This window comes from Pocillopora damicornis, chromosome 9 (assembly GCF_964200805.1).
Source record: "Pocillopora damicornis chromosome 9, jaPocDami1.2, whole genome shotgun sequence".
Classification (NCBI taxonomy): Eukaryota; Metazoa; Cnidaria; class Anthozoa; order Scleractinia; family Pocilloporidae; genus Pocillopora; species Pocillopora damicornis.
The window spans coordinates 9034913-9059833 of NC_142678.1; the positions used below are offsets into that span (position 1 = coordinate 9034913).

A 24921-nucleotide genomic window follows, 5' to 3' on the forward strand; every position below is an offset into this window, starting at 1 on the left:
GTCCTGAACTTGTAAGTGCAGGTCTTGACACTCTGAACTACTGAATTCAACTAACTGTACTTCTTTTAGAAGGAATCAAACAATAGCTGGAAATTCTTATGATTCTGAAGCTAGGCATGATAGTGTGACATACAGGAAATTTATGATGCACATCCTGTGTGTATGATTATTTGATTATCAATCGGAAATAGTTTCTGCAGAAGTAACTCTAAAACTATGACAAAAATGTCATGCATTTTGTGAGCCTGGCCACAAATGAAACTAGAAATTCAATGCCATTGTTCATTCAGGTATGATTTAGTCCCATGTGATATGGGAGATTGATTCTGTAACTTGCAGTTGCATTGACAACTGAGTGGCCATTGATATTTGCTCGTCCTCTTTTCCAGTTGTGGGAGGCAAATTCATTAAACTTAAACTTTCTGTTCAGGTATGATTTAGTCTCATGCGAAATGAGATATTGATTCTGTAACTTGCAAGGTAACCTCCTAGGGTCTCTTTAGCTGCTGATAGATTGCATGGTTTTTCTATGCACTACTCTTCATGTTAAGATTTTGTTCCATTCAGAGATGAACCATTCTTCTCGTCAGAAGTGAGGAGTTCTTTTGCTACATGAGACCTGGCATTTTTGTGGATCGTGTAGTATCGGGTTCTGTAGTATTGGGCGAAGAAGAAAGGAGACTTTAAGTAAACACAAGCTAGCATGAGGTTTATTCAAGATGACCGACCTTCAACCCAGCATGCAATGTAAAGCCTAATCCTACATCTCGCCCTAAAGGGGAAAGCTATGTAAATACAACAAACAAACAACAAGAGGAATAATAATGACAAATCAAAATGTTCATGTGAAGTACTGAGGCCTCACAGTTCTTCCTGACCAAGTTGTCAGGACTGCAGGGTTTGGACTTTGTGGAGGTATGCACTCTTCCAGTGTCATTCGGAGAGTGGCTACTGGCACAGCTGTCTGGTGATGGGAGCACCTGCAGAGTCTGATGCCTCAGCAGAGTGCTGGGCACTGGCAATACTGGGGTGACTGGTACTGGTGAGGCAGGATTGACATCACCGACTGGCATAGCTGAGTGTTGTTCGGTCTCAGTGAGTTTTGCTGCAGCTACTAAGGCCGAGCGGTTTCTTTGGAGTGTACCCCTTTCTGTAGTGACAAGGTAAGATCAGGGTTTCTAAGTTTTCTCTTTCACCAGGCCATACTGAACTTGATCTCTTATCCAAACCCAGTCACCTGGTTCAAGTGTTGGCAGTTCCTTTGCCCTATGACGCTTGTCAAAGTTGCATTGTCGGTTTCTTCTACCAACTGGTGGCCTTTTATCTGCACATTAGGGTACAGTTGAGAAGGCCTCTACATCTTCAAGAAGCAGCTTATCTTCTAGCCTGGGCAGGCCAACAGGAGCACATGAGAGTGTATTGTCGTGACCGGAAGCGAGTTCTGTTACCTTTTATGTTACGTGATTGTAAAAATAGGCTATTCGTCTTGAGAAAAGAAAAGATAGAATGACAGATAAGATCGATTTAGGAGAGAATACCACGACGTGTACCGACAAAGTGAAAAAATATTAAAATCTGGTGAAAATCTTCAGACGCGTGAGTTTCCTTTGTCGGCGAGCACCATTTCCCGACAAAAGTGGCGACCCTGCCAGGACACGGCTTAAAAGAAACAGAAAATTCATCACAGAAATCACACTGACCGCGTGGTTTTATCAAAAACAACAAATGGCTGAGCTTGAGCAAGCGGTGAAAAAGATCGACGCAAAGCTCCGAATGTTGAAATTCACGACCGAAGAAGTACCTAGAATTCGAGAGAAGAAAGAATTGAAAGCGTTAGAGCGATTGCAAAAGGATTTGGAAAAACAGCTAGACGGCGTTCATGAACAGAAGGTTCAAATACAAGCGCTAAAAATAGAGCAAGGAGACGACCCGAACGACGTGAGAGAATGGACATTGGAAATCGAAGGGCAAGTCGACGTATTCGAAAAACTCGCCGATAATGTGAGAGTAGAGGCAAGGAATCTACGAGAGGAGGCTTTACGCGAATTGAGAGACGAGGAGGAAAAGAAAGAAGAGGAGAAAAGGAATCGTCGTTACGAAGAAGTGTTGAAACTCGAGGAGGCAAAATTGAAGGTCAAACGCGACCACGAAAAGAAATTAGAAGAGGATCGAAACAAATCTCTAAAGGAGAGTGGCGCCAAGTTACCCAAGTTAACCATCACTAAATTTCAAGGAACCCACCTCGACTGGTTGAGGTTTTGGAGCCAATTCGAAACTGAAATCGATAAGGCTAGTATTACACAAGTAGCGAAATTTTCATACCTCAAAGAGCTTCTCACCCCCAAAGTTCGTGCATCGGTAGATGGCTTGCCTTACAATACAGAAGGCTACGGACGAGCTAAAAGCATTCTGACAGCAAAGTACGGGAAACCGAGCGAAGTGTCCAACGCGCACATGCAGTGTATTATTTCCTTACCCACCATACAGGGATCTCAGCCAGCAAAAATACACCCATTTTACGAGAAGCTGTCAACTAATGCTCAAGCACTGGAAACCATGGGAAAAATTCAAGAGATAAATGGCTACGTTCGAGTTACCTTGGACAAACTACCTGACATCAGGGCTGACCTTGTCCGTTTGGACGACAACTGGCAAGAGTGGGGATTTCCTCAGATGTTAGAGTCACTTCGAAAGTGGTGCGAAAGAAATCCGTTGCCTTCATCCGAAGAACCAAGCAGTGGCAGAACCCTGCCGCCTAAATCCCGAGACAAATTGTTTAACTCGAGGCAAGACGAGTGGAAACCGAGACCATGCGTTTATTGCAAATCTAGCGGACACAAGTCCCTCGACTGTGACAAGATAGTGGGTGTGGCACAGAGAAGAAAGCACCTCAGTGAGAAAGGTTTATGTTTCAACTGCACTGGTAACAAACACCGAGCTGCTGAGTGTCGTATTGTGAGAAGTTGTCAGAAGTGCAACGGCAGACATCATACTTCAATATGTGACAGAGATTCCCAGCAGATGTTGCTAGCCACTAGTGAAGGAGCAGTCATTTACCCAATCGTGGTTGTCAATGTGGACGGCGTAACATGCCGTGCGTTACTGGACACTGGGGCGGGAAGCTCGTATGCCTCAGCAGCACTTGTCAAACGACTTGGAAAGCAGCCGTCAAGAATAGAGCACAAGAGAATTGACATGATGATGTGTTCGACAAACCAGAAGATTCAACAATACAACGTTAAGATTGCAAACACCCATGGGAGTTTCGAGATGGCAACCACAGTAAGCAAAGTCGATAAAAGTGTCCTACTGTCGGTGCCCAACCCAAGATATTCGGAAAAGATCAACCAGTTCACCCACCTCGAAGGAGTAGTCATGGATGATGGAGACACGAAATCGGAACTACCCATCTATCTGATACTGGGGGCTAGTGAATACTCACGGATAAAGACCGACACAAAACCAAGAATTGGAAAGGCCGGAGAACCCATAGCTGAGCTAACCACTTTAGGCTGGACAATGATGTCGGCCGGAAAGGAAGCACACCTGAGCAGTGTTTATCTCACCAGAACGTCGTCCACTGATTACGACCAGCTGTGTAGTCTTGACGTGTTGGGCCTTGAGGACAGGCCAAATGGTGATCAGCAAACAGTGTACGACGATTTTAAAGAGCAACTCAGACGAAGCGATGAAGGATGGTATGAGACAGGGCTACTATGGAAACATGGTCATGATCTCCTCCCAAACAACGAGTGTGGAAGTCTACGAAGACTCGAAAGCCTGATAAAGAAATTACAGAAAGAGCCTAACCTTCTGGCCCAGTATGACGAAGTCATTCAAGATCAGTTGGCGAAAGGGATCGTAGAGAAGGTGTCTTCAGACCCAGTGGGAAGAGAGTTCTACATCCCACACAAGCCTGTCATCAGAGAGTCAGCAGAATCCACCAAGCTGAGAATCGTGTTCGATGCGTCAGCGAGATCAAATGAGAAGAGTCCCTCCCTTAACGATTGTTTGGAGACGGGGCCACCCCTTCAGAACCTGCTGTGGGATGTGCTAATAAGAAACCGTCTGAAGCCAGTGGCGTTGGCTGGTGACCTTAAGCAGGCCTTCCTGCAAGTACGTATTCGACTAGAAGATCGAGATGCCTTAAGATTCCACTGGATAAAGAACAGAGATGTATCAAATGTGGAAGTGTTGAGATTTACCCGTGCATTGTTTGGCCTGGTGCAGTCACCGTTCTTGTTAGGGGGAACACTGCAGCAACACCTGGAAAGCCTAAAAGAAAGATACCCAAAAGAAGTGGAAGAGATCAAAAAGAGCCTGTACGTGGACGATGTCATTACCGGTGGAGAAACCAAAGACAAGGTGCGCAAACTAAAAGAAACAGCTGTTGCAGTTTTTGGGGAGGCGCAGTTCGAACTACACAAGTGGCATTCCAACGAGCCAGATCTGGAAACGAACAAAGAACCGAAGTCGGAAGACGAGAGACAAAGTTATGCCAAGGAACAACTTGGAGTTAAAACCGGAGAAACCAAGATGTTGGGGCTACCATGGGACAAGACGGAGGACACCATTGCTGTGAAGTTTCCAGAAGCACCCCCAGAAGTGACTAAGAGGGAAATGTTGCGGTTCCTCGCTTCAATTTACGACCCTCTTGGCCTAGCGTCACCAGTATCTCTCGTGGGGAAGTTCTTGTATCGAGAAGTTTGTGACCAACACCTTCCATGGGACCAAAGCGTACCCGAAAACATCAGAAGGCAATGGCAAAAATTCCAGAAAAAACCTCCCAGACCACCTTCAATTCCCACGCAGTTTAGCAGGGTTGCAAGAAACCATTGAAGCAATCGATTTACACGCGTTTGGAGACACAAGTGGGGCAGGATCAGCAGCTGTGGTATATGCAGTGGTTCATCAAGCTTCAGGCGTGAGCAGAGGATTGCTGGCAGCGAAATCGCGCTTGGCAAAAAAGGGCCTCACTATTCCTAGACTGGAATTAGTATCTGCGCACATGGCGGCAAACCTCGCCGAGAATGTGAAGAACGCCCTAGAAGGCCGGCCAGTTAGATCAGTCCATGGATGGCTGGATAGTACTGTGGCCCTTCACTGGATCAGAGGAGAAGGGAGTGCCTACAAGCAATTTGTGGCCAACCGAGTGAACAAGATACGAGAGAAAGAGTACATTCACTGGAGGCATGTTAGTACCGACCAGAATCCCGCTGATATTGGCAGTAGAGGTTGCCAAGCGGACAAGCTGAGAGAGCTGTGGTTAATGGGTCCAAAATGGTTGACAGAGCCTGATCGTTGGCCAGCTGAAGTATTCACAGAACCGAGCAAAGAAACCGAAGCGGAAGCTAAACTCGCAAAAGAAATCTTCGCAACTGCTACAGAGACCAAGGATGACTTCGATGAAGTTTTAGAGAAAAACAGTTTCTGGAAAACGGTACGGGTGACAGCATGGATAAGGAGATTCCTGAACAACTGCAAGTTGAAGAAAGCAGTACGACTCAGTGGTCCTCTAACAACAGCTGAGACGGACAAGCAGGTGCAATGGTGGATAAAGAGGGCCCAAGCAAGCTATGAAATGACGGAAAAGTTCAACGAGGACAAGTTGACCCTCAACCTACAGAAGAACAACGAAGAGTTGTACGAGTGCCGTGGTAGAATTCAAGGAAGCTATCCAATCTATCTACCATCAAGTGCAGTGTTGACAGAGAAGTTGGTTCTAGATGCACATATCCTGACCTTACATGGAGGAGTTGGACTCACGATGGCCTTCATCAGACGTGACTATTGGATACCTCGATTGAGGCAGCTAACCAAGAAAGTGATCAGGGGTTGTTTTGGATGTAAAAAGTTCCGTGCTGTGGCATTCCAAAGTCCACCTCCTGGAAACTTGCCAGTTGACCGCACCATGGGCTCAGTTCCTTTCCAGGTACTGGGCGTGGACTATGCCGGCCCAATACCATACAAAATCAGTAAGAAGAAGGAAGGTAAAGCCTATATCCTGTTGTTTGCCTGTAGTCTGACCAGAGCCATCCACCTGGAGCTGTTAAGCGATCAGAGCACAGAAGAGTTCATTAAAAGCTTGAAACGGTTCATAGCCAGAAGGGGAAGACCACAAAAGGTGTACTCCGACAACGGAAAAAGTTTCATTGCGGCGGCGAAATGGTTGAGAAGCATCATGAACGACGAGAAGATGCAGGATTACCTGGCACACCAACAGATCACGTGGCAATTCAACCTGAGTAGGGCACCGTGGTGGGGCGGTCAGTACGAGAGGTTGGTGGGGCTTGTAAAGCGGGCCTTGTACAAGTCTGTTGGGGGAGCGAGGCTCACGTGGAGCGAGTTTGAGGAGGTGCTCCTAGATGTGGAAGTTGCACTTAACAACCGCCCCCTAACTTATCTGGAAGACGATGTCCAGCTACCCACGCTGACACCAAATGCCATGATGTTTGGCCAGCCCAATCTGTTACCAGAAGATGATCCAGGTTCGATCGAGAGTAAAGATTTAAGGAAGCGAGCCAAGTATCTTCGACGCTGTAAGGATGTGTTGTGGGCCCGATGGACCGGGGAGTACATCAAGAGTTTGAGAGAAAGACATAACCTCAACCACAAGAAAGAAGAACCACAGATTAAACCCGGAGACGTCGTTCTTATCCAAAGTGACGAAAGAAACAGAGGGAAGTGGAACCTCGGAATTGTAGCAAAGCTCATCAAGGGGAGAGACGGTGTTGTCAGGGCAGCCAGACTGAGGGCAGGAAAATCGTTCCTGGAGCGCGCACTCCAACAGTTGTACCCCATGGAGTTGTCATGCGACCGATATCAGGAGCCTCAAGACCCAGAGTCAAATGTCCTCAACCCCAGAGCCAGGGCATTCACACCCAGGAGAGCAGCTGTTGCCGCAGCGGAACGTATCAAAGACATTGCCAGACAAGACGAACAATGAATTTGAACAAATGATTTTCTTTTTGTGTGTATTTGTTACCTCCGGTATCAAATAGGGGGAGAGTGTCGTGACCGGAAGCGAGTTCTGTTACCTTTTATGTTACGTGATTGTAAAAATAGGCTATTCGTCTTGAGAAAAGAAAAGATAGAATGACAGATAAGATCGATTTAGGAGAGAATACCACGACGTGTACCGACAAAGTGAAAAAATATTAAAATCTGGTGAAAATCTTCAGACGCGTGAGTTTCCTTTGTCGGCGAGCACCATTTCCCGACATGTATCTGCAGTGACTTGATGTTTTCCTGGTACATATTGGACTTAATAGTTGTTTCTCATAAGTCTCGGGTGGAAAGAAAGGATATGGAGGGGCATCTTTGAGAATTCTGATGTATTCAGGAGTACAGTAAGTGGTTTGTGATCTGTTTCTAGGGAGAAAGGGATGCCGAGCACGTAATCAGAGAACCTCTCACCAGCCCTTGTTGTTACAAGGGCTTCTTTTTCAACTATGGCATAATGTTTCTCTGTGTCACTGAGAGATCTTGATGCATAACATACTGGGCAGTGCTGTCCATCATCCTGAACTTGAAATAAGACCACACCAAGTCCTGTGTTGGAAGCATCTGCTGAAATGATCGTTGGGCAGTTTGGACTGTCGGTGACACTCGTGCTTGCTTGATCTACTCAAAGGCTTTTTGCTGGGGTTTACCCCAAACCCAAATCCAAACACTTTTTGCGTAATAATTGACAAAGGGGGTCACTGAGGTCAGCCAGGTGGGAAATAAACTTTCCAAGATGGTTTACCATCCCCATGAATCGCTGTATCCTGGTGACATCTGAAGGGACTGGGAATTGGGCCACAGCAGTGGTCTTCTGTGGGTCTGCGTGGAGTCCAGAGCTATCGATGATGTGAGCCAGGAATTGAATTGAAGATCATGAAAACTCATGTTTGTCATGAAGGTTCAACCCAGCTTGTAGGTGGTGAAGAACAGCTTGTACGTGTTCATCATGTTCCGACTGGTCCACCCCATGAATGAGGACATTATCCGTCTGACAGAGTGTCCCTTTAGTGCGTTGGGAGATCTCTGGGCGGAGCTGATACCAAATGGTAGTCTGTTAAAACAATAACATCAAATGGTGTGACAAAGGTTGTGAGCAATTTTAATTTGTCATCCAAGGGAATCTGCCAAAACCCACTGTTGGCGTTGAGTTTGGAGAAGATCTTCCTGTCTCCAAGTTAAGCAAGGTTCTCATCCACTGAAGGCGTTGGGTGTATCTCATGTTGGACAGCTTTGTTAAGGTGAGTCAAGTCAACACAGATATGCACACTGCCATTTGGTCTAAGGACAGAGACAATACCTGCACACCTTTCAGTTGGCACTGTTGCGGGCAAGATCACTCCTTGCTGAAGCATTGTCTCCATCTGACTTTTTACTTTTGGAATCAGTGGATGGGGAATCTTTCTTGGATTGTAGAGACAGAAAGGCTTAGCTTCAGGGTGAAGTGTTATGTGGCATTCACACCTATCTGTGCAGGCAAGTAGTTCTTATCACTGCCAATCTCACCAAGGAAGTGTATGTATTCTTCCTCTTCTTCTTCTACTGCATGTACCTTTCTTGAATAAGGTTTCTTGCTGAGACAGACAAAATGGAAATGGCCCTTTTTGTTGCAGTTACTACAAATAGTGTCTCAAGCTGGGCACTACTTCCTGTCATGGTTATGGCGTCCACACCAAAAACAGGGACTGTCATTCTTGGAGGGCTCTTTCATGAATCCTTTGTTTCAGTTACATACAGGTTGGTTGTTTGTTGCCTTTTGCTTGTTGTGAGAGCATGGCTGACTAATGCAATCAACTTCATTTTGAGTTTCTACCCCACGCACAATGGTTCAATTTTGTTTAATTGCTTTGGCTTGTCTGCTCATATGAGCAGCATCCGTGAAAGTGAGGTCAGATTTAGCTTGTAGGCGGTCAGACAGTGTATCATCGAGGACTCCAATAATAATTCTGTCGTCCCTCAGAGTTCTGTACTCACAATTTTTGGCAAGGCGGTGTAAGTCTTGAATAAAGGTGTCCATGGATTCACTGGGGTTTTGTCTTTGTCTATTGAACTGTGCTCGTTCAACGATAACATTCTGGCAGGCTGTAAAACAACCATTGAGGGCTGTTTTGACTTTGTCAAAGGAAGCAGTTGCTTCGTTTATGCTTAGCGTTTTGACAATGTCAACTGCACAATAACACTCAATAACACTCAAAATGTTGAAGCCATTTGGGCCACATGTCTGCTTGATTCAGGTTGTTCACTCCTTCGAACTTGCTTGGGAGTGGGAGAGAATTTACAGGCTGTGTAGGCTATATATGCGGATAAAGGGGTGGAGGTGGATTTTCAACTACAGGCGCATCTTCAAGTTGGACTCCATTCTGTTTTATGGCGTTGGAAGGGATCCCACCACTGCCACCATGTAGTATCAGGTGAAGAAGAAAGGAGACTTCGAATAAACACAAGCTAGAACAAGGTTTATTCAAGATGATCGACCTTCAACCCAGCATGCAATGCAAAGCCTAATCCTACAGGTTCTTTCTGTTTGTTTTTCTTGTGGGTGTTGCACATGTCACATTTTGATTTTGAGTCCAGGTTAGTAGGTTGCAATGACCACTGAGTGGCCTGTCCAGGCCAGTAAAGGACATCACATGCCTTTCGCAAAAAACCCTTGAACCAGTGTGGCTTCAGGGTACTTTCTCCACCAGGTATGACCTTCAACCTACTGAATTTTTATGTTAAAACATGTTAAACTAGAGAGGAGATTAGACCATTAGAGTGCACCAAAAGTTTAATTCAAGAGTAATCAAACACTGAACTTACAAATGGCCAATTAAAAGAATTGAGAATGAAAGCCAAATTAGGAGGAAAAAAGATCAGAAAAGATAACGCTGCAGTTTTAGGGCTTGGTTGTGTCACATAATAGCCATGCGTGTGATGTTGAATGCTAGAACCTTCTGAAATTTTATTATATTTCTTCACAACTTGTTCACTTGTGACTACTTCATTGCCTCATTTTTTGCAGTTTACTATTGCATACTGGATGCATGTTTTTTGCACCTTTATCCTGTCAAGTGGTGTTTCTTTTGATTGCCTGTTGCATGCTACTTCAAGCTGTATGTAATAGGTCCACCTAACAAATCTGTTAAGTTGTAGTTATCAAATTCTATACGTACAGTAAGTCTTACTAAAGAGACAAATAACATCGTCTACCCAGTTGAAACAAAATAAAAGCAAGTCCAAAGTCCACAATAACACTTCAACTGATAAAAAATGGCTGGTTATCAGTCTCAAAATTCTAACAATGGGTTAAAGCCTATAAGTACATTGGTATGGTTGTTCATGGACAGTGTTAGTCATTCAGGTACACTGGTAGTCATCTGTTGTGATGTAGTCTCTGGTGCTGATCAATACTGCTGTCATCTGAAGTTGATGCCAATTATTTGTTAGCTGGTTCTGCAGTTAAGTTAGGGTTGTTAGGCATGGCTGACTTGGGAATGTTGAGGTCATCCACCTGATCTGATTGAATGGTATAAATTAGTGACTAAGTCTTTTCAGATGCTGGCTATTTCTCCAGTACACCATTATATTCTTGGTCTCCACCTTGTGTGGGCCAGTAGATGCACAGCCTTAATTTTCTTAGACAGAGCTCTTCCGAAAAGGGTAAGCATTGGATTGGTTTATTCTTCCGCTTTCGCTTCCGACTCCGACAATGCAGTTTTCACTAGATCGTAAGCGACGGAGTCATTAGTCATTGGGTGGAGCAGTCCTGGTTTGAGCACTTAGGGCAGGGTCATTGTATAGTGTTCTTGGGCTTGTTTGGACAAAAAATTTACTATGTTATTATTATGTAAACACAAGTTTCTAAGTCAAAACTTTATATAGTATTTGTAAATTGATGAAATTACACATTTAGCCTCTTTCGAATTGTGGTGTCTTCGTCCTAATATACTAAACAACTCGCTTCATAACAACAACATGTTTTTAATCGTTTGACCTCTCGAGACCACATGCTCCTACTACATATCCTATAATAATAAAAACAGTCACAATGAACATACAGGACACTACAGGAATCTGTTTGAATCTGTTTGCTAAATGGCAAATGAAACTTCTGTTTGAAGTTGCCACCAACCTACACTTTTGGTCAATGCACTGTAGAGGAACAGCAGTAACCTTTGTTGTCTCCGCAGCCTTAATGATATGATCAATCACAATTGTTCCCTTGAGATAGGGTAGCTGTTCTTTGTGCTTAACCAGAATTCTGAGTAGTGCATAGTAGTTAATGCTAGTTAGCAGTCACAGTGCGTATCTCTACAAGATGTCTGTTAACACTTCCCCTGAACTTTACATAATTCAGGACAAAGCCATTTTCTGATCGTTTCTTTCCTGAGAAGTTCACTGTGAAATTGTTTCTTGCTATTACTTTGTAGCTCTTGCTGTAGTATACTGTCCCATTGATTTGACATTGTTTAAAAGACCACACCTTCCCCCAACTTAGTACTTCTCTTCTTAAATGGTCACACGGTCCACTCGGCTTGTGAGGGAGTCTCCGAGTTGTTGGAAATTTTCTCCATAGCTCCAATCACAAAGACCCCTGATGCAATCTCTTCAGTTTTCGACCTGGAACACCAATCATACAGAACAAAATAGGGATATATATCAAATTCTTGCTGGCTTGTAATAGAAAGGGTCAGTCAAATAATCAAAAAAATATCAGGTGGCTATCTTGTGAGGCCTGAAAATTTAAATCAATTGCTGCCTCATCATTCATTTATTACTCTAAAACAAAGATTAGACATTATTAATGGAATTAAAAAAGGTCAAGGTATTCATATAAACCAACAAAAACCCAGTTTGGAGGCTTTTTTATCACCACCCTTTTCAGGTGATTGGCCAAGAAAAACTATCGGTATGGGAGCTTAATAAAACAAAAAAAAAGGGAGAAGTCTTATTGCTAAGCAAAAACAGCCCATTCAATGGCATACCATTACTGGGAGCAATAGTTTAAAACCCAAATTTTATAAAAACATACTATTGAGCAACTACGATTTAATGAAATGATGTGAATATTTGAAAATACGAAGAACAAGTGTGTTATCAAGAGATGGATTAATTCCACATAACCACAAGCAATCATTTATCTATAATTTAAATCCTTCTTATATGAGTAGATTACATTGGGTTGCTATATGTTAAAAATTGTATGATAAATTACTTTGATAGTTTTGGAATGCCACCCTTTGAAGAGATTGTTAACCATGCCAACAAAAAAAATTTGATACTATTACATCAAAACAATCAAATTAAAAATTTAAGGACAACAACATTTGTTTATTTTTTATCGTACTTTTTAAATGAGAAATACAAAGGTGGAGCTGTTGATATCCACAAAATGATTGGTGTGATCTCAAAACCCCATAAAAGGTTGGGTATTATCTGGAAATAACTACACAGACCTTTAAAATAATCTTGAGAAAAAAATTGAAATATGATCCAAAAACAGGAGAAGTTCTTGGAAATGGCCCTCCAACAGGCAAAACAGATGCAATAGCAATGCAACACAATGTTGATTATTCTGTGTGTAAAGATGATGAAAAATGCAAAAAATATAGCAGATATAAAAGTGATAAAAGGTTTATATGATTCACCTCATAATGAAAGACATTGGGGTCGTTGGTTGGCAAGAAATATGATCAACTCAAAACAAAAACCTGGACTTGGTGTTAAAATGTCAAAAATGGGAAAAGCAATTAAGAGATAGTATAAGTTGTCGACAACAATTTGCAGATTGATTACATCGACTGATTAAGCGGAAAGTTACTCAGCACGTGATATTGTGAATCATATTGATGAAATATGGTAATCTGACATTGTTGAAATGTAACAGTTAAGTAAATGGAATAAGTACCAAAGATGTATTCTCATGGTTTTAGACATGTTCAGCGACTATGGATGAATTGTGTCATCGATTATTTCCAAATCTTTGTTACTGGTGTCAGTTCCACCATCTCCCATTATGGTGAAAAAGCGTGGCTGAGCATTATTCATTGTCTCCTTTTGATCCCGTTTCATCACCTCAGCAATCGCTTCTGTAAACTCACGACATCTTTTGTCATTTAGATAAGTTTCTCCCAATGTAACACCATTCTTAACTTAAAGAATGCACAATTGATTGAAGTCTGAAAACGGTCTTCCGCTCTTAGCAATGTAATAGGTAGTATTATCTAGGTTCTTCTTATTAAGACTTCTAGTTCTAATATGTATTGGCGTTGCGTCTGGTACTTCTCTTGCTTTTTTCGCTTCTACACACCTCACATGTCAACGGCTTTGATCGTGGCCTTTGATATTGCCGAAATGAAAACTGTTATTTCCGTTGAAGAAAGAGCTAATCACGTTAAAAAGAAGCACTTGGATTAATCTTCCCGTTTGATTAATAATCATAATAATGCTAATAAATAATAATTTATCAAACTTCTATTACGCTAACAATATGAAATTTTCATATGCGCATTACAGTATGTTTATACATCTATACACAAGTTAAAAATAATACATGTGAAACTAAAAATACGATAAAAATCAAATAATAATTACAATAGCAGAATAAATTATTGATGTGGATTACGCTTGTGACTACTGGAGAAATCTCTGACAGTATTGCAAATGAACATGCTCCCATGAGAAAGAAACGAGTTCGTGAAAGAGATGTATGTTGCAGCCCCAACTTTGTCCTTACGATATGTGATAGCGTATAAACAAAATGCTAGGACAGCGACAAATAATTTCCCAGAGCCATATCGAGAACGTCTCAGCTCCATGATTGTTATGTAATAGAGATTCTACCGATTAAATACAATGAGAGGCACAATGACGAGGCATTAATTCTTGGTTACCAACAAAGAAAGTAAAAGCCAGCTTTTTACACACCTTATACAATGATGCTTTCTTTCCGTTAACTTAAATTTCTTCCCACAGCTTCCATCAGCACAGTGAGTACGTTCTAGAAGAGTAAACTCAAAAGGTTTTTCTTTAATGTTGTTTAAAATTGGTTTTCATTTACATTTTTCTGTTCGTGAGGTCAAGTCTTGATAAATAATAAGTAACCTACCAAATGAAGCATTTAAATATACAAAAAATAATTTGAAGATGAACGGTTTAAGGTTATAAAAAAAGAATTTTTTTGATAAATTTGATGAATAATAATTACCAAAGAAAAATGTCTTACGATATCATCAATGATGAATATATCTCAGATGAAGATTATAAACATGCTAAAACTGTTTGGAATGGATTAAATCTTAAAATGAAAGGCGACTGTTATGCCAGCGAGGGTCCGAAATCCAAAAAACTTGAACAGATTATCATAGCTTTAATCACAAATCCACACGCGTAATACATCTCCAAATCGCTAAAGAAGTGAATCTGTCAAACTAGATATACAGATGTACAGTTGGTATACAGAATGTTGTAGTTCAGATAAGCAATGTAACAGACATTTTTTATTCGAACCCCAAACATACGAAGGACATCCTCCTGCGCATGCGCCAATACATTTGTGTTGCGTAAGAAGAAACTTTTCCAAATGAGGAAGGAGAAGAACAACTATGTAAAACAAAATACGCACAACAGAACTAACGAGATTAACAAAAATTAAGCAATGTTCACGGTTCATGCAAATGTTCATGATCCTAAACTGCAACAATAACTTGGTAAGAAAGTCAGTTTTGAGTTCAGTTCATAGGTTCAACTTGGCAGGGGGTTTGATCACCCTGGTGGAACGACGCAGTGTAGTCTCTCTGGTCACAGGTCCTGGTGTGGTTGCCGGGCTAGGTGCCAGGGAGGTTGGTGTGGCCTGCTCGCTTGTGGGGGTGCTTTCATTAGATAGTGCGCTTGGTGGAGTGGTGCTGGTTCCGGGTTGTGGCGCTAGCGGGGGCTCTGCAGTTTCAACGTGGCTGCCATTCTGCAACGTTATGGTCTCTCCAGTAGGGCGGATGTGGCGGCGGTTACGCTGGCGGACACTGCCATTTGCCATGTCGACGAGGTGAGAGCGAGGGGTCTGCATGTTGCATTTGACAACACCTGGTTCCCACTTGTGGCTGTGGGGATTGAAGACACGCACAGGATCTCCAGGGTGTACCGCAGGGAGAGGTTTGGATGTTTTGTCGTATTGCAACTGTTGCTTTTCCAGCCTTGCTTGGAGTTTGGAGTTGGTATCGCCATCTGCTGATAGGGAGAGGCTTGGTTTGGATATTGCTGGAAGGTTGGCTTGATAAACTCTTGAGTTCAAGAATTCTGCTGGCGACGGAATACTGTGGTCAAGAGGAGTGCTTCGCAGGCATAGCATGGCGAGATGAGGATCTGCACCAGATTCCTTGCACTTCTGTAGAATGTTCTTTACTGTTTGCACAGTTCTCTCGATAAAACCATTGGCCTGTGTAAAGTATGGGCTAGTGGTTGTGTGGACAAATCCATAGCTACTGCTAAACTCCTGGAATATGGTGGAAGTGAACTGAGTATCATTGCCAGTGACGAGTTTGCTTGGAATGCCATGCTCCTCAAATATGGATTTCAGGTGGGCAATTGTTGTATCTGATCGAATGTTGCTCAACTTCCTCATTATAGGGAATTTGCTATAGTAATCAGATACTAGCAAATAGGGCGAATTGTTCCAAAAGAACAGGTCGGATCCAAGAGTGTGCCATGGTTTCTGAGGAACATCATGGGGCTGTCATAAATTGTGTAATTATGACGTCACAATGCTTGCGATGTACTTCTAAGTTATGAATAAAACAACACAGCTGTCTTGACCATCGCGTGATACTTCGTAGTTACAATAGTTGTAACATTGGTGCCGTGACCAGGATGACAGAGGATATAACCAAAATGATATCGATCCGAGGAGCCTACAAAGGACACTGTACGCAAGACTTTAAAAAAGCAGAAAAACTCATAGCTGCAAAGGATTCAGATCCCGCTGAATTAGAGGCACTTGTGGACAGACTCACACGAAGAGCTGGGGAAATAGCGCACATGGATGCTAAAATTGTAATGGCTTTGGAGACAGAGCCAGAAATACTAAAAGACACAGAATCAGCCCTATTGTTTCAAGACAATATATCGGACTGGCAATTCCGAATCAAACGATTTCTCGAGAGTAAACAAGAAACGCCGGTGAGTCAGTTCCATAACAGTAGTTTCAAACAAACACCAACGCCTCGAATGCACATTAATCTACCTAGCCATTAGCCAATGCTCAGCAAAAACAAAGAATTTTCAACAGAAAACCGAAAGTAACACGCCCATGCACTTACTGCGCGGAAACACACCGCCCAGAGAGATGCGATAAAATCACATCAGTAGAAGAACGCAGATCTATCCTTCAACGCCAACAAAGATGTCTAAACTGTCTTGGACTCAAACACACGAAAAGTCAATGCTACTCAAAAGGTCGTTGTATGAAATGTAAGAGAAAACACCATACTTCAATCTGCGAAGAAAAACAAGAGAATCCAAACCAAAGTTCATCATATCAGATGAAAGAAAACAGCAATTCAAACAGTAGTCAGCCACCTACAAATACCACAGCAAAAAACACAACCCACATGGGAGCAACACATTCCCTTCATCCTACTAATCATATCCTGATGCAATTCGCCGTCACAAAGATACGTGGAGCCGGCAAACAATATCGTCAAGCTCGCATCCTGTTCGATACGGGATCACAAAGAACCTTTATTACTCAAGATATGACGCACAAACTTGAACTGAAACCAACGGGAAAAGAACTCCTGGATGTAACTACTTTCGGCTCATTTCAAAGTACCAGGAAAACATATGATATTGTCTCATTCTCGATATCGACAGAAACAGAGAATATCACAATAAAAGCACTAGTAACTCCAATTATTTGCCCACCGCTATCAGTCATGGAAAAACTTAAGATACCTCCTGCATTGAAAGGACTCAAACTTGCAGATCGTCTGCAATCACCAGAAAATCTTGACGTTGATATCATCATTGGAAACGACTATTACGGTCAGCTGATTACTGGAAAAATAATCAAAACTGAAAACGAAGCCTTGATTGCTATAGAAAGCAAATTCGGATGGCTCCTGTCCGGACCCGTTCAAAACGAGAGCAACCACGAGAACGACTTAAACACACTGTGCCAAAGGATCGAAATAACGCCAGTACAAGAGTCAAAACTCGATAACCTATTAACCAAGTTCTGGGAAATCAGCAAGATACCAGAAGAAAGCGACAAAAACGACGATATCATAACAGACTTTCAGAAAACCATCCGATTTAACGAAGCGACCGGTAGATACAACGTAAGACTCCCATGGAAGCAAAACAAACAAGATCTACCAACAAACTTCATTTTAAGCAAAAGACGGTTAAACAGTCTACTAAACAGCCTCAACAAGAAGGACCCAGGACTTATTGAGAAATACAACGAACAACTCCTTGAGCAAGTCAATCTCGGTTTCATAGAGAAAGTGAGGAACCTCAATCTTCACGAAGGTATTTTACATTACATCCCGCACTTTCCTGTTTTTAAAACGGATAGCTCGACAACTAAGATGAGAATAGTTTATGACGCATCTGCCAGAGTGTCATCAAAAGCATTGAGTTTAAATGACTGTCTACATACAGGTCCAAATCTAATGCAGGATCTAACTGGTATCCTATTAAAGTTCAGGACCCACAGAGTTGCCTTCACGGCAGACATAGAAAACGCTTTCCTTCAAATCGAACTAAACAACCAAGACAGAGACGCTACTAGATTCTTATGGCTAAAAGGTACGAACAAATCCGTTAACAGTGCGGACAATTTGGAAGCTTACAGATTTTGCCGCGTTCTATTTGGAGCAGCTCCCTCACCCTTTCTACTAAACGCGACAATACGATATCACCTTAACGAAAACGATAACTGGATAATGAAAGACTTAACAGAGAACATGTATATGGACAATGTGGTCACAGGAACTAATTGCCACGATAAAGCCTTAGAATATTATTCTTTGTCGCGAAATTATCTACAAAAAGCAGGCATGAATTTACGACAGTGGACCTCTAACTCAATCGCTTTAAATCGCAGAGCACAAGATGATAATGCACATGCAGCTCAAACAACAAAAATTCTAGGACTCACGTGGAACTCAACGAACGATACGCTATCACTTTCACTCGAAAACATGATCAAAAAATCGGAAGCTATCACAAAACTTGCTAAAAGATCCACAATCAGCTTTGCATCAAAGTTGTTTGATCCCCTGGGATATGTTGAACCCATTACAGTCAAAGCAAAGATCATGATCCAAGATCTATGGAAACAGAACTTAAGCTGGGATGAGGATGTCCCAAGCGATCATGAGAACCAATGGCTAAACTGGATCAGCGATATCAGCAATTTGACGTCGATTGAAATACCCAGACCATACTTCCTCACAGACATTTCTACACGGCAACTTCATATATTTTGCGACAGCAGCCAACTAGCTTACGGAGCAGTGGCTTACCTAAGAGGAAAATCAGGAGCTGAAGTATACACTGCGTTCGTTATGGCTAAAACCAAAGTTGCACCTATTAAAACACAGACCCTTCCACGACTGGAACTGTTAGCAGCACTCTTAGGAGCGCAGTTATCTGAATATCTGACCAAGACACTACAACTTACAAAAACCAAATGCGAAGTCACATACTGGAGTGATTCCCAAATAGTATTATCGTGGATATCGTCTACTAAACAATTACCACCATTTGTTAGTACACGAGTCCACAAGATAAAAGAAATAACATCCCCGAGTACATGGCGATTTTGCCCAACATCGATGAATCCAGCCGACTTGTTGACTCGGGGACTTGATACCAAAATGTTCAACGAGAAGAAACAACTATGGTTTCAAGGGCCTCCATGGCTGAGAAACCCAGAGGACACATGGCCTCCACAACCCGAACCATCATCAATCCCCACGAGAACCGAGAGTACGAGAACCCACAATTGGCAGTTACAATTATGGCAGATATTAAAGAAAATCCCAACATACTGAACATCATTGAGTTAACAAAATACAGCACCCTAACACGTGTAGTCAGAATTACTGCCCTTCTTGTCCTCTTTGCAAGAAAGTGGAAAACACCTGAAGCGTATAATGATAACATTCTCACCACAAAAGAAATGCTGGAAGCCAGAAACTTGTTACTAAAAGCAACTCAACAAATAACTTATCAAAAAGAAATATCATACCTAAAGAACGGGGATAAATTCAAAGAACCTGCCATCGTACGACAACCCAACCTTTATCTTGACGATGAGGACCTACTTCGCTGTCGTGGACGGTAACAGTACACAGATCTACCCCACGATACAAAGTTTCCCATTCTCATGCCAAAAGACAATTATTTGACTTCACTCATAGTCCAATCTATGCACAAGACGGTTATGCATGGTGGAGTTTGTGAAACATTAACTCAGCTAAGACAAACATATTGGATTCCACAAGGTCGACAGTTGGTTAAAAGAATCATCTCCAAGTGCACAACATGCAGAAAAATCCAAGGACCACCATTTCGATCTGTACCTACACCACCTCTACCCAAACCGAGAGTTCTACAATCACAGGCCTTTCAATTTACTGGCATCGATTACGCAGGTCCTCTTTATGTTCGCGACCAAGGAAATCGAACTTCATCTAAAGTTTACGTTTGTCTGTTCACTTGTGCCGCAATACGAGCCGTACACCTCGAGTTAGTAGAAGATCAGACAACCCAAGCCTTTCTTAGGGCATTCAGAAGATTTATCAGTCGACGTGGAGTTCCCGAATGTATCATTTCTGACAACGCAAAAACCTTTAAAGCTGGAGCTCAAGAACTCCAAACGATGAAAAATCAGGTCCTCAAGCCAGATGCATCACAACAGTTCCTCGCCAACCATAACATAACATGGAAGTTCATAACAGAACGAGCCCCGTGATGGGGAGGATTCTACGAAAGACTTGTTGGACTAGTAAAAAGATGTCTCAAAAAAACTAGGCGAAGCCTGTCTAAACATTATTGAACTTAACACAATACTCATTGAGGTTGAGGCAGTGTTAAACAGCCGTCCCTTGACATACCCTTACGTGGATATTAACGATGCCTCTCCTTTGACCCCATCACATTTCTTATGTGGACACCGTCTTCTGGCATTACCAGACACAAGAGTTAGCGTCCAAGAATCAGATCCAGACTATATTCTGCCTGATGTTTCTACAAAAGAACTAACAAAGAGAGCAAAATATCATGAGAAAACGATACTGGCTTTGTGGACACGTTGGCAAAAGGAGTATCTGACAAGTCTACGTGAATATAACGCTCATCAAAGGAAAGTGTCAAACAACACCACAGTTTCTATAGGAGACGTTGTTCTCATACATGATAATATGCCACGTAATCAGTGGAAAATAGGTGTCGTTACTGATTTACATAAAGGGAAAGACGGATTAGTCAGATCTGTATCTTTAAGAATAAGTTCTGGTAATACACTGTTAAGACCTATAGAGAAACTTTACCCATTGGAGGTATCCAGCGAGAACAATACACAAAGTATTGAAAAGGAAGACAAAGAAGCTATAACCGATAAACAACGCCCCCCAGTACGACTTGCCGCTCAGAAAGCAATTCACAGAATCCGGGAACAATCAAAGGAATACTTGACCTGAAAGATATTTATTACGAAACTATTCTTAAATATTTCAGGTGAAGGTGCAGTTCATGGACTGATACATCAAGACCTTCGATTGTGTCGCCTGGGAGTGGGTTAATTCTAGACAGCGCGTCAGCCAGTGGAACGTTCTTTCCTGGAACATACTTAATTTCCACATCATACTTTTGAATCCTAAGCATCATTCTTGCGATACGTGGCGGAGAGGACGAGAGATGTTTCTTGAAAATCGCCTCTAACGGCTTATGGTCTGTCTCCACAGTGACATGTCGGCCATATGCATAGTAGTGAAACTTCTCAAGGCCATGTACAATAGCAAGCATTTCTCTTTCAATGTTTGAATAACGGGTTTCAGTTTCAGTTAGAAGCTTGCTTCTGTATTCAATAGGGCCTTTGTCCTGAAAGAGAGTCGCACCAAGACCACGCGTGGATGCATCAACTTGGATGGTGACTGGTTTCGTACTGTCGAAGTACTGGAGTGAGCTGGTAGAAGTGACTGCCTCCTTGACCTTGTCGACGGCTGACTGGTGTTCTGGGCCCCACTGGAATTCGCTGCTCCTCTTTGTCAGATCCCAGAGGTTAGCTGATAGGGAGGCTAGGTTGGGTACAAAACGACTGAGAAACTGTACCATGCCGAGAAAGGTTTGTAGGTCAGCAAGGCTCGCTGAAGGATCCATGTTAAGGATCGCTTCCGTCTTCTGTGGGTCTGGTCTGAGACCGCTGTCGCTGATAATATTTCCAAAGAAGGGTATTTCAGTACACCTTATCTTGCACTTGTCTGGGTTGAAGCGGAGGCCAGTTTCGCGTGCTCGTTCCTTGACAGCTCTCAGGTTAGCGTCATGGTCACTCTGGTCACGCCCATAGATAACTATGTCGTCGGCAATACCTGTGACACCAGGGAGATCACCGAATGCCTCGTCAACCTTCTTCTGAAAGATGTCCTGGGCACAGATGAGGCCGAACGGGAGCCTCAAGCATCTGTATCGCCCATGAGGTGAGTTGAAGGTGGTGTACAAGGAGCTCTCGTGGTCGAGTTGGATGTTCCAGTAGCCGCTGCGGGCGTCAACAATAGAGAAGTATTTGGCGTCACTTAACCTTGGTAAGACCTCATCGAGTGTTGGGGTGCGGTGGTGTGGTCACTTGATGGCACGGTGGAGGTCCTTGGGGTCGAGACACAGCCGAAGTTCAGATAAGCAACGTAACAGACATTTTTTATTCGAACCCCAAACATACGAAGGACATCCTCCTGCGCATGCGCGAATACATTTGTGTTGCGTAAGAAACTATGACACAGAAAAACTGGAAAACGGCAAGCAGAAAGGTAAAAACTTAGGCCTTTCCGGGCTCTAGCATCGGACGCGTGGTCAATAACAACAAAACTAGCGCGCATGAGCAGAAATCCGCGACGCATACATGACGTAAAAAAGGGCGGAACACGGGTGCCGCTACAACTGTCATGATTTATATCTAAAATCGGACATCGTTCATGCAATATTACAAATTAGATCCATGTCACTATTTCACTAATCTTGGTTTGTCTTAGGCTGCTATGTTAAAAATGACTGATATAAAACTTGAATTGATGACATTTTTTAGTTCATTAAAAAAGGAATGAGAGGTGGTATTTCATACATTGCTAACTGATATGGAAAAGCTAATAATAAATACATGAAAAATTATGAAGAGGGTACACCCTCAAAGTATATCATGTATCTAGACGCTAATAACCTTTATGGTTGGGCTATGAGTCAATATTTACCAACTGGGGGAATTTAAATGTATGACTGAAAAAAAGATTCACAAACTAGATCCTGCAAAATATACTAGCAACAATGAAAAAGGATTGATATTAGAGGTTGATCCTGAGTATCCTAATGAATTTCATGATATTCATAATGATTATCCATCGCTCCTGAAAAAGTAAAGTGACAAAAACATGTTAACAAATTATTGTGAGAAAATAAGAATTAAATATAATTTAGCTATCGGACAAGTTGAAAAATTAAATCCAACCTTAAGGAAGAAAGAGAAACACGTATTACACGTATTACATTATATAAATTTCCAATTATTTCTTGATTTAGGATTAAAAATTAAAGAGATTCATCGAGTATTAGAATTCAATTAGTCTCCATAGCTAAAACAGTACATAGATGTAGAAACCAATCCCCCTCTTAGCCCCAGTCCGCGCGGTTATCCGTTTCAGTTTGAATTCGCGCGGATCATGCAAATATAACGGTGTTGGCTCGAGTAGCAATCGCAAGTACGTTCTTATGCAGCCTTATTTCAAAATCCTCAGGTAAATTGCTCTTTCGTCTAGTGTCCCGTGCTCCCTATGTTATTAGTATTGCCCATGTTATACGTATTTCTTGTTATTTCCAATCTTGTAATTAGTCGTTCCGTTCTTGATGTATTATGTTCGTAATTACTTTACTTAGAAACCACTGGCAATGGGGTATAAATAGGAGAGTTCGATGGTCTCATCAAAAATTAAACTCCTCTTAAATTTATTGCTGGTGCGTTGGTCACAATAGATTTCAATTTTGGAAAAGAACTAATGCTAAAAATCCAGTTGAAAAGACTTATTGAAACTAATGAATAACTCAGTATTTGGTAAGACCATGGAAAATATAAGAAAGCGAACATGCCGGCCCAGTGAGAGTTAGTGTTTCTTTGATCTTATGAACTGCTATTAAATTTATTGAAGACTTCACTGCTCACATGAGAATACACAACAGTGTGTATTCTTGATCTTTCTAAGACCTTAATGTATGATTTTCTCTATAAGAGAAAAGAGAGGAAGCAAAAGGAGTCAAGGAAAATGTTGTTAAAAAGAACATCAAACATAAAGACTATAAAAATGTATTATCAATTAACAAACAATTGTATCATGAAATGAAAGCAATAAGAAGTCAAAATCATCAGATTGGAAGTTATGAAATGAAAAAAATATCATGCTTGCCAATAAGTGTCATATTCTTTAAGACAGAATGACACGTTATGGTTACGGTCAGTACAAAATCTGAAAAGATGTGATGTCACGACGCAGCTGTGGCCATGGTGGTGATGCATTAACCTTTCTTTACTTTTTGAGTTATTAAATATTGGTTAAATGGAGAAGATGTCATCTATCTTTATTTCAGGATTCCAAAAGTGTCTAGGTAAAATCAAACGCACTTTAAATTTTAAAAAATATATAGTTTATATCAAAATTATGCATCTAATATATGAAGCCAGTATATTAAGCTGGTAAATGAAACCAGTAAATGAATTCAGTATATGTAAAGTAGTATGAAGTTGGCTTGTTACGAGATCAGTTTTGAAAAACTGATTTGGTACCGCCAACTCCTTTTATACTGTGGCTCTCATCTATCCTCGTACGTTTAGAGGCTGAAATGCCTTTGAGCCTTAAAAACATTTTAGTGGAATCATTTAATAGTATGACTAGTCGAAAGTGAAATTTCAATGCGACTGTTTACATCCCGGACACACTTATACAAATCTTAAACCAGCCCCGGCTCAGCACATTGTTTCGTTCTGCCATATGCAAACTACAGGTACAAAATACTACATTTAATAGCGTCTAAATCGCACAATAAGAGATTGTTTTCTTCTGTTTACTTGTTGTCTTTCCTTGCTTGTTTGGTATTTCTTTGTGTTGGTGCGCAACTAGGTACTCTTGTGAAATTGTGTCTTGCAGGCTGTCACAGTGATCAAAAGAAAGCCCAATGATTTGAGAGTGAAACCATATGTCAGTGGACTTTTAGAGCAACTGCAGTTGCAGGATAGCAATTGGAACAAGAAGGTAAAACATAAACTGATTTTATTGCTGTTATTTTCAATGAAGAAAAATTGAACGCAGACTTCGGTAGTATGGGGTAATAAATACCGCTTTACTGTTAAAGGTAATCAAATGATTTATCCTGCTCTCTTTTGTCGCGTTTATTTTCGTGTCATGGCTCACTGGTGTCGCCTACATTAACATTATTGCAATTTTGGAAACTTAAAGACCAAAAATATCTTACCACTGAACAAACGTCAAGTTCTTGTAGCATGTATCGTTCAAAGCTTTTTCATTTTGTGGATCTTTAAGAGAAAAGAGGTTTGAAAAGACAGTCAAAACATGTTTATTTTATGAACTCAACTTGTCAATGTTTGAAGTTGGTTCTTGTTGAAACGAAATTGATCAACATGTTTAAAACTTGAAGCTTTTCGAAGTATGAGTCACTTAG

General features: G+C 41.7%; 1 protein-coding gene and 1 pseudogene across 5 annotated transcripts in view; both read left to right on the plus strand.

Moving 5' to 3' along the window:
* The window catches only part of LOC113667646 (meiosis-specific protein MEI4-like), a 51733-nt gene that overhangs the window by 10942 nt on the left and 15870 nt on the right, over positions 1 to 24921 (plus strand). For all 5 annotated transcript variants that reach the window (XM_089182002.1, XM_089182001.1, XM_089182003.1 and 2 more), the window contains exon 3: positions 24390 to 24494. In XM_089182002.1, the coding sequence (XP_089038128.1) occupies positions 24390 to 24494 (105 nt within the window). The remainder of the gene's footprint in view (positions 1 to 24389; positions 24495 to 24921) is intronic.
* On the plus strand, positions 3102 to 5860 carry LOC149039993 (uncharacterized; annotated as a pseudogene).